This window comes from Cynocephalus volans, chromosome 10, assembly GCF_027409185.1.
Source record: "Cynocephalus volans isolate mCynVol1 chromosome 10, mCynVol1.pri, whole genome shotgun sequence".
In the NCBI taxonomy this organism is placed as follows: Eukaryota; Metazoa; Chordata; class Mammalia; order Dermoptera; family Cynocephalidae; genus Cynocephalus; species Cynocephalus volans.
This window is the reverse complement of record NC_084469.1, coordinates 111,871,557-111,885,909: the sequence shown is the minus strand read 5'-3', so window position 1 is coordinate 111,885,909 and position 14,353 is coordinate 111,871,557. Positions and strand designations below refer to the sequence as shown.

The 14,353-nt window shown below is 54.7% G+C and overlaps 1 protein-coding gene across 1 annotated transcript in view; it reads right to left on the bottom strand.

Annotated features, from left to right (window-relative positions):
- UNC13A (unc-13 homolog A) overlaps window positions 1–14,353 on the bottom strand; it is a 56,329-nt gene that overhangs the window by 4,737 nt on the left and 37,239 nt on the right. Inside the window, exons 29-42 of the mRNA XM_063110082.1 lie at window positions 13,507–13,603; window positions 12,970–13,113; window positions 11,969–12,052; window positions 11,158–11,235; window positions 10,806–10,894; window positions 10,189–10,341; window positions 8,759–8,882; window positions 7,830–7,835; window positions 6,122–6,160; window positions 4,984–5,013; window positions 3,474–3,530; window positions 3,051–3,131; window positions 2,234–2,381; window positions 1,027–1,083 (exon numbers count right to left, since the gene is read on the bottom strand). Of these exons, the coding sequence (XP_062966152.1) occupies window positions 1,027–1,083; window positions 2,234–2,381; window positions 3,051–3,131; window positions 3,474–3,530; window positions 4,984–5,013; window positions 6,122–6,160; window positions 7,830–7,835; window positions 8,759–8,882; window positions 10,189–10,341; window positions 10,806–10,894; window positions 11,158–11,235; window positions 11,969–12,052; window positions 12,970–13,113; window positions 13,507–13,603 (1,187 nt within the window). The remainder of the gene's footprint in view (window positions 1–1,026; window positions 1,084–2,233; window positions 2,382–3,050; window positions 3,132–3,473; window positions 3,531–4,983; window positions 5,014–6,121; window positions 6,161–7,829; window positions 7,836–8,758; window positions 8,883–10,188; window positions 10,342–10,805; window positions 10,895–11,157; window positions 11,236–11,968; window positions 12,053–12,969; window positions 13,114–13,506; window positions 13,604–14,353) is intronic.

Below are 14,353 nucleotides of genomic sequence, written 5' to 3'. Positions count from 1 at the left end.
GAGAGGCCTGGAGACCCCCATCACCCCAGTCCTGGGGTGTGTGCCCCCAGTCTTCACTGCCCACCCCAGGCTGTCTTTCTTGTCATCTCAGGCTCCCGACCCCCGCCAGTCACATGCTCAGCCTCACCCCCCACCCCCCACCCCACCCCCAGGCTGATGCTTCACGGCAAGCTCAATCCGGGCCAGACGTGGGTGCCAGGGGGGGTCAGACAGTGGTGGGTTGGGTGAGGGGCAGACCAAGGCCAAAGCTAGTAAGAAGGGGGGAGGGGGGCAGTGCTGGGCGCCCCCATCCCGTGGTTTGCTGGCTCCACGGGGAAGGGTCTTTGGTGGACCTCTCTGTGCTTCCCCCAGCCCCAGCCCCACTCCCCCGTCCCCAAGTCCTGGGTCCCCCTGCAGGGGAAGGTTCCTTGGGCAAGTGGTTTAAGACTCCTTTGATCCTCAACATCCTCATCTGTGGACTGACAGACCCCCTCGAGGAGGCAGCTGGAAAAAGCTTTTCGAGACTTCCCAAGAAATGCTCGGCATGGGGTTTGGCTCCGAGTTAGAGCCTGATGTACGTTACTTGTTTTCTACTCTGGGAAACATGACATCGAATATCATCATAATAATAACAATTGCTGTGAACTTATTACGTGCCAGGAATTGCTCTTAAATGAATTTCTAATCCTAAAAAGAATCCTATGATGATTTTTAAATCCTCGACCGTCCTTTTTACAGATGAGAACACTGAGGCTCAGGGAGGCAGATTCTTGCCCCAGGCACCCAGCCCTAGAGTGGCTGAGCTGGGATCTGAGCCCAGCTCTTAACCTCGCAGAGGCCTGTCGGGGGGACCCGGGGTCTGGCTTAAGAGATGCGTCTTGGGAGAAATGGATTCCGACTCGATTGCTTCTCCTTCCCCATGTGGAACCAGCAAGCCGTCCTTCCTCCTCTCCCGCCCCGCAGGCCCGGGAGGCAGAAGGACGGGCCTTTTACTAGCCGGGCCGGGAGGGCGCAGGCACCGGGCACCGGGTGGGCGGCGGCACGTACCCTTCTCAGGATAAATGTCTTCACTAAGGGTAAACCTAGTCCCTTTTCCACCATGGACTAATCACGGGGGGAGAGGGGAGAGAGGGGGAAAGGATGGGAGGGGGAGAGACGAGCGAGTGAGAGGCGAGGATGGGGGAGTGTGCGTGGCAGGGGGCAGGGGGGCGCGGAGAGGGGACAGCGAGTGACAGGGAGGAAAAACAAGAGAGAGAGAAACGTCAGCTGCAGACAGACGGACAGACAGACAGCCTCCCGGTCCGGGGACACCAGGGACACTCAAAGCAGTGAGGACTGGGGGGGAAGCTGAGTACAGAGCCCCGACGCCCACGGAGGAGCCTGGGCTGTCTGGGGGCGGGGGGTGAGGGGGGTCTCTGGAGCCCGCAGGGCTTTGCCCCCCACCCCCCACCCGAGCCTCGGGATGGAAGGCAACTCTCCCCCCACCTCCACTGCCGGAACAAAGCCTGGGGTCAGCTGCCCAGCTGCTTTCCCTTGTCTGCACCTGGCAGCCAATTTCGAAAGGGGAGGTCCCCAGGGAGGGGAAATAGGCCCCTTGGAGTCCTGCCCTCCAGCCCCAGCTGCTGTGTGTGAGCTCAGAGAGGGACAGGAGACAGAAGCAGAGACAGAGAGACAGAGAATTTGAGAAACGGGAACTCCCTCTTCGTCCACAACGCCCTCCAAGTCTGGGTCCCTCCCACCCTCGGGGCTGTCAATCATTCTTTAGCTCCCTTACATCACAGAGGTCCCTCCCCAGGAGACTCCAACCACTCCTTAGGCCCATGATATCAGAGGCACTGGCCATCCCAAGCTGTCACTCCCTAGAGCTGTCAGCCACCCCCTGGACCTATGGCGTCCCTGGACCCACGACGTCGAGGTCACGTCCCCAGGAGCTGTCAATCACTCCTTGGCTCCAGGACATCGTAGATTCTCCCAGGAGATGACAGTAACCTTACGAAGTCATAGGTCCCACCCCTAGGAGTTGTCATTCATTCCCTGGTTTTTGATGTTAAAGAGGTCCCACCCCAGAGCTGTCATAATGTCACATTTTCCCAGGCTGGCAATCATTCACTGGCCCGTGACTCCATGGAGATTGCCCAGAGATGTCAATTCTACCCTGGCCCATGACACCACACGGCGGGAGCTGCCACGCAGGCTCGGGCTAGGCTGCTTCTGCCTGCAGCGGGGGAGGGGGTGGTGTCTGTCCTGCCCTTACCCTGGGCAGACTGCGTCTGCACGAAGGTCTTGATGAGCAGGTCGGTGGCCTGCGTGTAGAGGGACAGGGCGTAGCGTAAAGACTGCAGGTCCGGGCTCTTCTCCAGGAAGGTCTTCTTGAGGCCCACGCCGCCCGCATGGAAGTATTGCTGTGTGGGGCCGGGTGGGTGGGGGTGAGGCCTGCGAACCTCCTCCCTGACCATAGGGCTGGGCAGCCTGATACCCCTTCCTCCACATACCTCCCCCTTCCCACCCCCGCCTGATGCGCTCAATGACCCCTGGGCCTTCAAACCACCCAAGTGGATCCTGCAACCTCCTCACCTCCACCCCTGTCCCAACCCCGCCGTGACTCCCAGCACCCTCTGAATAAGACCCATGCCTCATGCCCCCCTCAGCCTCTTTCCAAATATCTTTTCTAGATCATTCCTGTCTCAGGGGCTTTGTACTTATTGTGCCCCCTGCCCTGTTTGCTTTGCCTGGTGAACTCCTATGCATTCCTCAAAACCCACCTCCCACATGCCCTCCTCCAGAAAGCCCTCACTGCTCCCTCCCTGGGCTCCCCCAATCCCCTGTCTCCCCCACTACCCCAGGCCTGACCCCATAAGGCTAAGGATGACTGTACCCAGTTCTCTCCCCCATTCTGGGGCTCCTCAAGGTCCCCAGCATCAGCCAGACCAGTCTTGGCACAAAAGGGGGAGTGAGGGAGTGTTTATAAACTGAATGAATTAATGTGGGTCCAAGGTGAGCCTAGGTCCATGTCCACTCCAGTCACACCCTCTGCCTGCCCCACTTGGGATAGGAGGCGTGAAACCTCTCACCTTGATGGTGTCCAAGGCCAGCTCAACCACAGCACACTGCTTCGGGGTCAAGCTCTTGGCTTCTTCTCGTACCATGTGGTCCTGGATGGATGGGGAGAGGGGCCCGGTGAGCAGAGCACCTTGTTAAACTTTGACGAGGTGGACTCCGGGTCTGAATTCTCCTCATCCCAGCTCCCAGCATGTGACTGGCACACAGCAGGTGCTTAATAAATACTTGCTGAATCATTTGTATCCTTGAGCCAGCTGTATCTGAAGCTCAACCATGCTCATCTTTTCTACCCACCAGAGCAAGTAAATTGTACTTAAGCCAGTGAGTAGGGTTTCTGTCCCTTGAGTCTGAAAAACACGTCACTGTCCTGGGACCTCTCCCTCAAGAACCCCCCACTCTGTGGCCTACCCCTCCTGCCCCACCCCTAATGTCACCTTGAGTTTGGACAGCTGACCCAGCTCCTTGGCTGCATTGAAGATCATCTGGGTTCCCTGCAGGCAAAATCAGACACAGCTGGGTGAGGGCCAGGGTCCTCTAGCTCAGTCCCTAGGCACTCAGCTGACACCCGAGCCCTGGCTCTGGACAGGGCAATGGTTGTGTCCCAGCAACAGAGGTCTGAAGCCCCACAGGAAATGCTGAGGAGGAGGTAGAAAGCTCATCTCCAGAAATCCCTGTCCTACGAGGATGCTACGCACCCTATCACCCCCCACGATCCAAGTTTTGTGAGACAGAAGAGAAACAGGCAGGGATCAGGCTGTGAGAGGCAGAGGGTGGGGGAGCCCCAAATGGGGGGTGTGAGTGTGGGTGGGGCTTACTAGCCTCAAGTTAGGGAGCCTTGGGAAAACCGTGGGCTGATCTGAGGTTTCAGGAAATAGTAAAACACCGCCCTGCCCCCAGGACCATCCCCTCTATGGGGGGATTTCTCCTGTAATATGCAGGAGGCAGGGCACCGTGAATCTGATCTTTTATTTTTTGGGTGTCTGGCCGAGTCTGATCTTTTAAAGGAAAAATGCTTCCCCCTGACCCGGCAACACACACCTCCATGCCCATACCCCACCCTCACCCCCAAAACAGACACAGGCAAGATGGTGACCTGGTTCTGAAAAGCCGGTGGGCCTGGGTTCAAATCCCAGCTCTGCTGTGTGCCTGGGCAAGTCACTTAACCTCTCTGAACCTGTTTACCCATCTAGATGGGGGAAATCATATCCTCTTCATGGCTTCATTGAGACACTCAGTGTTCACTATAATCATCACTTAGTCTCAAAGTCATGGGCAATGCTATGGGAGGCAGGGTCTCAGCCTGGAAGCCACACGTCCAGCCTCCATCACTGCGCTGGGTGACCTTAGGCATGTCCCAGACCCTCGCTGGGCCTCATTTCCTCCCCTGGCTAACAGGGGTACCCATACTAGCTTGGGGGATGGGGTGGGGATAAGTATCTGTGAGGTAATGAGTCTTAGATTATTGGGTACTGAGGTGGCCTGGGGGTCCTGGATGGGGATAGGTGAGGAGGGGGTCTGTTTACAGCCCGGATATTTGGAATGACATTGACAGTCCACTAGCTGGCCAGTGTGAACTGGCCACCCTGCCACTACTACTGGTATTATTATTGTCATACTGGCTGTACTGCTAATTTCTTCTCCATGATCCTCTAAGGTTGTTAGAAGCACAGACTCAGGAGCCCAGCTGTCTGGGCCCCAGTTTTCCCTGTGGCACCCACCTGTAGTCCAGCAGGCATCAGGGGCCCTCCTGGCACCTCTGCCCCACCTGCCCACCCCTCCTGCCCACCATCCCCCACGAGCAAACCAGACAGACAAAGGAAGAAGAGACCAACAGACAGGTTCACAGTATGCCCCCGATGGCACAGACCACAGAGGTGGAAGGGGGCACGGGTGGGGTGGAGGGTGGGGATGGGAGCCAGACAGACAGTGAGAGGTCAGTCTTACGTCTGAGTGGCTTGGCAATTTCACCCTGCCCTGTGGAGAGAATCAGGTGGAGGTCAGAGTTGTGTGGCTGCTGGGGGGATACTCAGTGGGACTTCCCTGCCCCCTCAAAGCACAGTCCCACTCCCCAGCCCATGAGCTCCCTCCCAGGTCCTGGGTCTAATGCTGGGCCCACTCCCCAGCTAGGCACCTTCCCTTGTCCCCCAGCAAGGGTTTGGGACCAGACTCCTTGACTGCCAGTACACTCTGGGGGTATCCAGGAGGCTGGAAGCAGCCCACCACCTGGTGACAGGTACCCGATCCCACAGTCAGCCTGCCCCAGGATGGAGCACTTGGAGATGGGGAGAGAAGAGAGGCGGCTTGGGGTCTCTCCTCCCCCAACCCCTAAGACCTTACCCAGGCAGGTCTGACTCTACAAAAAATGTACTAACAGGTACTGAAAGTTCACTCAACATACAGACATAGACCCAGGCACATCCATGGGTGTGCAGAAAGTTTATGCACATACACATCCAGATCCCCATAGAAACACACACATGCAGAACTCACAGGCTAAAATACATATGTGCGCTCCTGCACGATCACACACATAAATCACGCATCCTTGCCCTCACATAGATGCACATATATGTATACAGTGCTTGGCACATCCCCCATGAAGGGCTGGCTGAGTGAGTGGGGAGGCCCTCTGAGCCACGCTCACGAAGTGAAACTTCACCTGCATGCATACACGACATCTTCCATGCGAGTACACAGCAAGGCAGCCACTCGTGTGTTGTTGTAGCTCCCACCCATCCTTACAACAAACACCCATTAGAACAAAAAATCTACATAAAGAACAACACACGTCTCAGTCCAGGGCAGTGATCCAGTGTCTCAGCCCTTAAAGAAGCCGCAGAATTTCAGCTGAGCCCAGGGCTGGGATGGGCCCCTTGAGTGTTGCTGGGAGAGGGTGGGAGCTGTACACGCTTTTGTTCACACATGCACATACTCTCCATGCCATTTCCCTGGGGCAATTGCCTCGCCTCTGACTTTTGGTTTCATGGGACTTGGTTAGGTCATCCGCTTCCTACCCAGGACCCCTATCTGACCTTCCTGCCCATGCACACGGACACACACATGCACACAAGGCCCTCATTACCTTTTCTAATCCCTTGCCATGTTTTCTCAAGAGGGTGCCCTGCAGAGACAATGTCACAGGGTGATCAACTTGGCAAGCCATTGGGAACCTGGCAAGCCACAGGGTGGGAACCCGGAATGGTCATGTGTGCACACATGGGGACAGAGGGATCTACACTGCACAGGGGGCTGATTGCTGGGTTCCATGGGGATTGCATGTGTGTGCCTCAATGAATGACTCTTAAAAGATGTGAGACAGAGAGACAGGAAAGAGACAGAGAGAGAGAAAGAGAGAGAGAAAGAGAGAGAGAAAGAGATAAAGATAGAAATACAAAGCCAGAGACAGCCAGAAAGAAAGGATAGAAGTTGCTGCCAAAACATAATCCATTTACATTTAATGTACTTATGAGGCTCTTGGTTGTTGTATTAACAAGAAAGCAAATGAGCTCCACATTCAGACAGACCTGAATTTGAATCCTGACTCTGGCATATACTTATATTTACTATTTGGCCTTGAGCAAGTGACTCTTCCTCTCTGAGCCTCAGCTCTCCTCATCTGCAAAATGGGAATAATAATATCCACCTCACTCAAAGGGTTGTCATGAAGGTGAGCTGAAAGAGCAGCTATAAGAAGGCCTGGCATGTATGGAGTCATCAGTAAATGTAAATTCCTTTATCTTCTGGCCTACGAGTACATTGCCTGTGATTGGGTATGCTGCCACCAGGTGGTTACAGCCAAAGACCCAGGCTGTACCCACTGAGAACTGTGATGAGCACTCCTAACTTTTGACAAGGGGACATCTTGTAACAGCCTTGTCTTGCCCACAAAGGGAGAATCTGAAGTGGTTTTACTGATGTGTCTGCCTTCATATATGTCTGCATACTACCAATGGCAGAATTAGCTCTGATTTAGCAAGCGTTGCCTCCGGGCCAGTCACTGAGATGAGCACTTGAATGCATTATCCCAGCTAGTTCCTACAACAACCCTCAGAGAGTTGCTACAATTAACCCCATTTTCCAGACAAGGAAGCAGAGGTTAGAAGATGAAGTGACTTTCCAAGGTCACAGAGAGAGAGAGTAGCTGGGCTAGAATTTGACCCCAAGTCTGCCTGACACCAAAGCCACGACACCGTCTCCAGCCTGGGTGCCTGTGGGGGGGGGGGGTAGTGGGAGGAGGGTAGACAGGGGGTGGGGGACAGAGGAACAGAGTCTGGTGCTTGGGACTTCAGGGGAGTCAGAGGTGGGGGCCTGCACTGAGCAGCTGAGTAGGAACATACATGGTGAAGACCTGCATTCTGCAGAACTGCTAATAGTTCAGAGCCCAAACTAGAGGTCAGAGGGCCCTCTTGACTTTGAACCTCTTTCTAGCTTTGGGGAGAGAGCCAGATGTCCTGGTGGCGTTACTCCACAGGAGTAAGGGTAGATTCCAACTAAAGGGCAAGGACAGATGTGAAGAAGGAGCTGGGACCAGGGTTTGGGAGCTGGCAGGCTCCTCTGGACTTATAATGGGGTGGGGCGTGCGGGCGTGGCCTCCCCCTCCCGGCCCCGCCCCCTCCCCGTGCCCCGCCCCACACAGACACAGGCACATCTAGGCAGGAGGTAGGACGGTGGGTGAGGTCCGGTGGGTGAGGACGGGGCGCTGGGTGAGGGGCGGGGTGCAGCCACGCGGTTGGCCGAGTCCAGACACAGAGCGGACGGACAGACAGACGGACAGACGGGCCTCTACTTACGATCATCTGTCAGCCGTGATGGGGGAGGGGCGGGGGAAGGGGGGATAAGGCACCATGAGTCTTCGGGGAAGGCCAGGGAGGGGACGGAGACGGCACTGGGGAGCAAACCCCTGCCCCAGCCCGGCCCAGTGGAGCGGAGGCTGGACTGCCCGAGCCTCCTCCACGTCTCTGCGGCCCCCGCCCACCCTCTCTAGGCCTCCCCCGTCCACCCAGAAACGTCCTCCTGCTGGACGCCGTGCCCTCAACCCGCGTGCCATCGCTGATCTCAGGCTTTTGACACGTCCAGGAGGGGCCCGTGCCCAGCCACACCCCTCCACAGATGTCTCTTTCCCCACCCCCACTGGACAGCCTGATCCCTGGGGATCATGGCCTCTGGTCTATGCCCAGAAGGCCCCCAGGGGGACGGTTCTGGTCTCTGGATGACCGCTGACCTCTCTGACCTTGGATGCTCTCCATGACCTCTGGCTGACTGTCAGGAGCATCTCTCATTTATTGGTCTCTGAAGTTCATGGTCTTTCTCCTCCTTGTCTCTTGATTGACCCCCTCCAAAGCCTTGTGATGAACCTGCTGACCCCTAGGACCTCTATGACTTGTGGATGGCCTTTATCCTCAAGTTGACCTCTCTGTTTTCTGAATGAGATTTGACCTTTGAATTATCTCTTGACTATTTGACCTTGGAATAACCCCAAATGACCCCTGAATGACCTCTTTAACCCTTTGATGCTCCTTGATCCATGTGTGACCTCTCTTATCTTTGAATGGCCCCACGGACCTCTGGGCTTCTATGATGCAGTGGCCCTTGCACCTGGATAATCTCTCCGAGCCCCAGTGCCTTCGTTCTCATCTCCCCAGTCTCGAGCACCATGCTCTCTGAGCTCTTACAGAGGAAGTGGCCCAGGTGTCCCCCTCTGGCCCCCTGCGGGCCTCACCGTCTGGTCAGTGAGAGGTGGCAGAACGATGGTCTTCTCCATGGTGTTCATAACCAGCTTCCACAACTCCTTCAGCACCCGCTTCAGCACCGTCTTCTCACAGATTTTGGCAAAGAGAGTCAGGCTGGGGGGGAGGAGCAGGTCTGAGGGACGGCCCACCTGGCCCCAACCCACAGAGCCCCTTCCCCTCAACATGTGGGTATGGCAGAACAGCGTTCCATGGACCTGCAAGAGGTCACACAGCCCGTACAGGGACCCCTGGGTGGTCTGACAGGACTACAATATATGATGCATGTGGAGAAGAGGGAATAGTGGCTGGACAGGGCAGCAGGGGTTTGGGAGCTGTAGGGGCCTCCTCTGGACTTATAACGGGGCTGGCAGAAGGGCGTGGTCTCTTTCCCACCTGGCCATGCCTCCTCCCCATGCCTGGCCCCAGACAGACACAGGCACATGTAGGCAAGAGGTAGGATGGTGGGTGAGAGGTGGGTGAGGAGGGGCCTCAGCATCTGGAAAGAAGGCATGGACCTTATCATGAAGATGGGGGCAGCGGGGAGCCGTGGAGTGTTTGAAAGAGAGACAGCCAGACTTTCATGTTGGAAAGACCAGTGTGGGGGATGAACTGGAATGGGAAGGCTGGAAACCAGGGACTATGAGGGGGCTAGAGCCATGCCCAGGGGAAGAGGAGGGGAATGGTCAGGGGAGGGCAGACTTGAGAGAGAAAACAGCAAAGAATTCGTGATTGGATATATGGAGGTTGAAGGAAAGAGGGCAATCTACCATAATCCAACCAACTGACCCAGCCATCCACCAAACTATCCCTTCTCCAACTTTCTTTCATTCTTTCTCTTTCTTTTTATCCATCCATCCATCCACCCACCCACCCACTCATCAGTCTATCCATCCATCCATCCACCCATCCATCCATCCATCCATCCATCCATCCACCCACCCACCCATCCACCCACCCATCCATCCACCCACCCATCCATCCACCCACCCATCCATCCACCCATCCATCCATCCATTTACCCATCAATCCATCCATCCATCCATCCATTCAAACATTTATTCATCATCCAAATATTTACCCAACCATCCATCTATCCATGCTTTTAAACATCTATTCTCCATCTAGCCTTCTAAACATTTATCTTTTAGTCCATGCATCTACCCCTCTGCTTATCCCTCATGTCATCTATCCATCCAAACACCATTCATTCACCTATATAAATATTTACCCACCAATCCTTCCAATTATTTGCCCACCCATCTTTCCATCTCTTCATGCCTCAACCTACTCACCCACCTAACCTATCTAACCACCACCCAGCAAACAAGCCCTGAATGTCCTCTCTGGGTCAGCCCTTGGGTCTCTTTGGCCCCACCCTGGGACACTCCCAGGCCAGCCCCACCCACCCAGCCTGGCTCACTTGCTGTCCAGCAGGTCCATGATGGGCTGCAGCACGTTGTCGGCATCCTGGGCCACGCTGCTGCAGGCACTGGCTGGCACATTGCCTGTGCCCTTAACCTGGCTAAGGATGTCACCCATCTGTTTGACACACTCCTCGATGTGCGGCTGGAAGCTGGGGGCACATAGGGGTGGGGCTCAGACCAGACTCTCCTTGCTTCCCAGAGGAAGGGCCAGATGAGGCCACAAATACTGATTTGTAGACCCTGAGCTTATGTCACCAGCACCAGGAAGCGACAGTACATAACTGAGCAAGGAGGGGGAATAGCAGCAACAGAATCGGGCCCTGGGCTAAGACATTTACCTGCATGGTGCATTTTGTTCTCACAGTCTCACTCAGGTACTATTATTTTCAGAATTCCTACTTTACAGGTGAATAAACTAAGGCTCAGAGAGGTTATGGGACTCACCCAAGGCTACACAGCTAGTAAGCGGTGAAGCCAGGCTTTGAGCTCAGTTTTGTCTTGTTCTGATCCTTAAGTCTTCACCAGTGCATCTGCTGAGTCTCCAGATGCCCCAGGGTCAGAGGTCTGGGGGCTGTTCCCTCCCCACTGCCCCTAGCCCCGGAGATGCCCCCACCTGGTAGCAAACACCCGGCTGAGCTCATCTAAGACATTGTTGAGTTTCACCTGCAGCTCCTTCAAGATGTCACTGGCCTCAGCATCCAGCTGAAAGGAAGGGGTGTCAGGTCAGTGCTTAATCAAGCATCCACATGTACAGGCATTTTCTCATCTGACCAAGGGACAGGGATCCTAAAGGGATGAAGAGGAAACTGAGGCACAGAGAGTTAAGCTGCTAGCTTGGGTTTGAAGGAGTGTCTGAGCTGGAACTCATCCCCAAGCCTGTTGGCATATGAGCTCTAGGGCCTACAGGGACACGGGGGTGGGGAGGACCCCTCCCCTTTTCCAGCCCTGCCTGGGCTCTCCCACACCTCCTTTCCTCCCATGGCTTCAAACATCTTCTCTAGCTGAACTCGTAGCTGCTGAGTGTTGTTCATGAGGATGCAGGGCTGTAGATGGGAACAGAGAGGGGAGTCAGGCCTCAGGACCCCTCCCCAGAGCCTACCACCCCGCCCCCCACCATGGGCCTCAGGATAGTTTCAGGGTCTGGGTCTAGAAGAAGCTGGGATCTCACAGGGTCACCTGAGAATGAATGACAGCATTTGGGCTCAGGTTCCTGGGAATGTTGGGGAAGGTAGGGGTCTCTGGGGACCACTGGGGTAAAGGACTCAAGTAATTTAGCCCTTGGCCTGGGATGAGCCTGGGGGGGGCGTCCAGGAGAGGGGCTAGGAACTCTGAGAGTAGCAGGAGGGGGATTCCTTGTCATACACCCATGTTCTCCTCCATGAGCACAAAACTTTGCACACTCACACGTACCCTGAAGGCTTCATTTGTAACCACCAGAAAATGACACGCTGAAGGCATGTGCTGACATCTCCAGATGTACGCACACAACAAGACCCCCCAACAGACATGCAAACTCAGATACACACACACAATCACACCATATCCACTCAATACAGTAAAAAACACAGCACAGTTATGTTGGACACACACTCTGACCAAACACACGAAAACAAGCACACTCAAGCACATACATGATACTCTATTATCAATCTGGTCACACCACACATAGTTGGACACACATGTAGACCCAGGTGTCAGAACCCTGCGAATGATGGAGCCCTGGGAGTGCTAAAGGGGGCTGGGGAGGGGGACCTGACAGGACCCCCCACAGGTCACCACTTTCTCCTTCTCCTTGGAGCAGTAGGAGGCGAAGTCCTTGGAGATGATGTCCGCATACTGGAGGAGCACATTACTGATGGTCTGGGGAGGACACAGAGGGTGGGTGAGAGGAGGGGCTTGGGCCAGGGGGGCCCTCAGTCACCAGCTCCCATCAAGAGCCACTGGTGAGATCAGGGATGAACTTGAACGTTATTAGCACCTAAAATGGACCATTGGGCTAGGCAAATTCTCCACCTAGGATGGCCATCAAGACCCATCAGAGGAAGATGATTTTATGTAGACCCAGATCTTTTACAGAGCAACCAATCATCATATTAGCTCAGCCTCAACCACAAGCATGCCCTGATCTTAAACTGAATTCCAATTCCTACCTGTAATCCCCAATGTCAACCCAGCCTAATGCCAATCCAATCAAACTTCAACCTCAGTGCAATGATCCCAAACCCCAAACTCACCTCAAGGTCCACTCAAATTCTACATAAATCCCAGCATTCACTTCAACCTCAATGCCAAATCAAAATCCAACCCTAATAGTAACTTTAAATCCAACACCAACCCCAGGCTCAAACTCCAAACTTAACTCCAACAAAATGCCATTGACAACTCCCCTTATGACCTTAATCCCAACCCTGATCTTAACCCCAACATCACCTCCAACCTCAGCCCAAACCCCAACCACAACTCCAAACCTCAATCCCAAACCCAATCCCAATTCTAACTTCAACCCAAACCCCAACCCCAACCTCAACCCAAATTCCAGCCTCAACCCCAACCTCAACTCAGGCCCCAACTCAACCCCAATCTCAACCCAGACGCCATCCCCAAACTCTACCCCAACTTTAACCCAAATCCCAACCTCAACTCAAACCTCAACGCAAACCCTAACCCCAACCTCAATCCCAACCTCAACCCCAACCCTAAGCCTATCTCCAACTCTGACCTCAACTCCCCAGCCCTGATCCCATCCCCTGTCTCCAACACTACCCACACTCCTGCACCTTGGCAAAGCGCCTCATGTAATGCCCCACGATCTGGGGGTCAGGACACTCGAGTTTCTTGATGATCTCAAAGCTCTGGTTGAGCTGGGAGAAGACGTCCACCACAGAACAGGAGAACAGGGCGTGCTCTGAGGTCTGCTGGAACTGTAGAGGGAAGGAGGCCGGGGGAAGGAGAGAGGTCAGAGCCAGCCAGGCCCTAGGGCCCAACCCTCCCACTCTCCCTGGGCAGAGCCAGAGACCAACTGCCCTGGGGTGAGATGGACAGAGCGGGAGGTTGACTTAGAGACAACCTCTGGAGTTGGATGCAGAGGCCATGGGGTGGGTGGAGGGTCAGGCTGGATGAACTCACATTCCATAGTTGTTGAATGAACAAAAGACCTTAAAAACCATGAGCGAGACAAAAATGGCAGACACCTATCAGAGACTGTCCTCATCCCAAGGGCAATGTCTATTCCCAAATTGGCTCCCAATGGACCCCAGAGGGAGTGAAGTCACTATGGGCAGACTGGAAGTTCAGTCTTCAATTAGCCTTCTCACCCCATCCTTTTTGTCTCGCTCCAGGGCACCATGCAGGAAATCCCGGGACACCTCTTCATTCTCGTCCAGCCACTGGATGACAAAGGGCTCAAACCACCTGGAATGAGAGCTGGGGTGGGGCCCTGCCACCTCCTGTCCCCCTCACTGTCTGCTTTGCCTGGTTCTGATCCAGTACTGGGTGGTACTGGGGCTAGTCCTTCTCTCCCTGGAACCTGCCCTGTGGCCTTGGGTGGCTACTCCCCTGCTCACCTTCCCCACCCGGCCTCAGTTACTTTGCCCATGAAATGGACTGAGCAGCTGCTACCAGAGCAGGGCGCAGACTTGCAGGAATCCTGGTTCAGATAAACTACCCAAGGGCACATGGGATTACTCTCTGCCATCTTGTTTCCTAGGCAATAGAAGGCTATCTATCCCACAGTGCTGCTGTGAGCATTGAATGACACAGCACACAGTAGGCCCTCAGTAGTTGGTGGCCACCATCTCATTCTCCAACATGGCCCAGGAGTCAGACATCCCAAGTTCAAATCCCAGCTCCGTCACTTCGGGCAAGTCATCTGGCATCTTTAATCCTCCATTTTGTCATCCACAAAAATTGGAATCATACCGATCCCCCCTCATCTCATAGAATTATCAAAGGATTAGGTGAGAAAAGGCATGTGGGATAGCTCAGCAAGCTTCCTGTTGCCATTATGACTATGAATTTTGGGGGCTGTAGGAGTCCACAGTCCAGTGGCTGAGAATCAGGAACACTGGTTTGAGCCCCACCTGTACCCCTAACACCCAGGTAACCCTGAGAAGGTCAGCCCTCCTCTCTGGGTCTCCTTCCAGCTGTTGGTGCTAGAGTTCT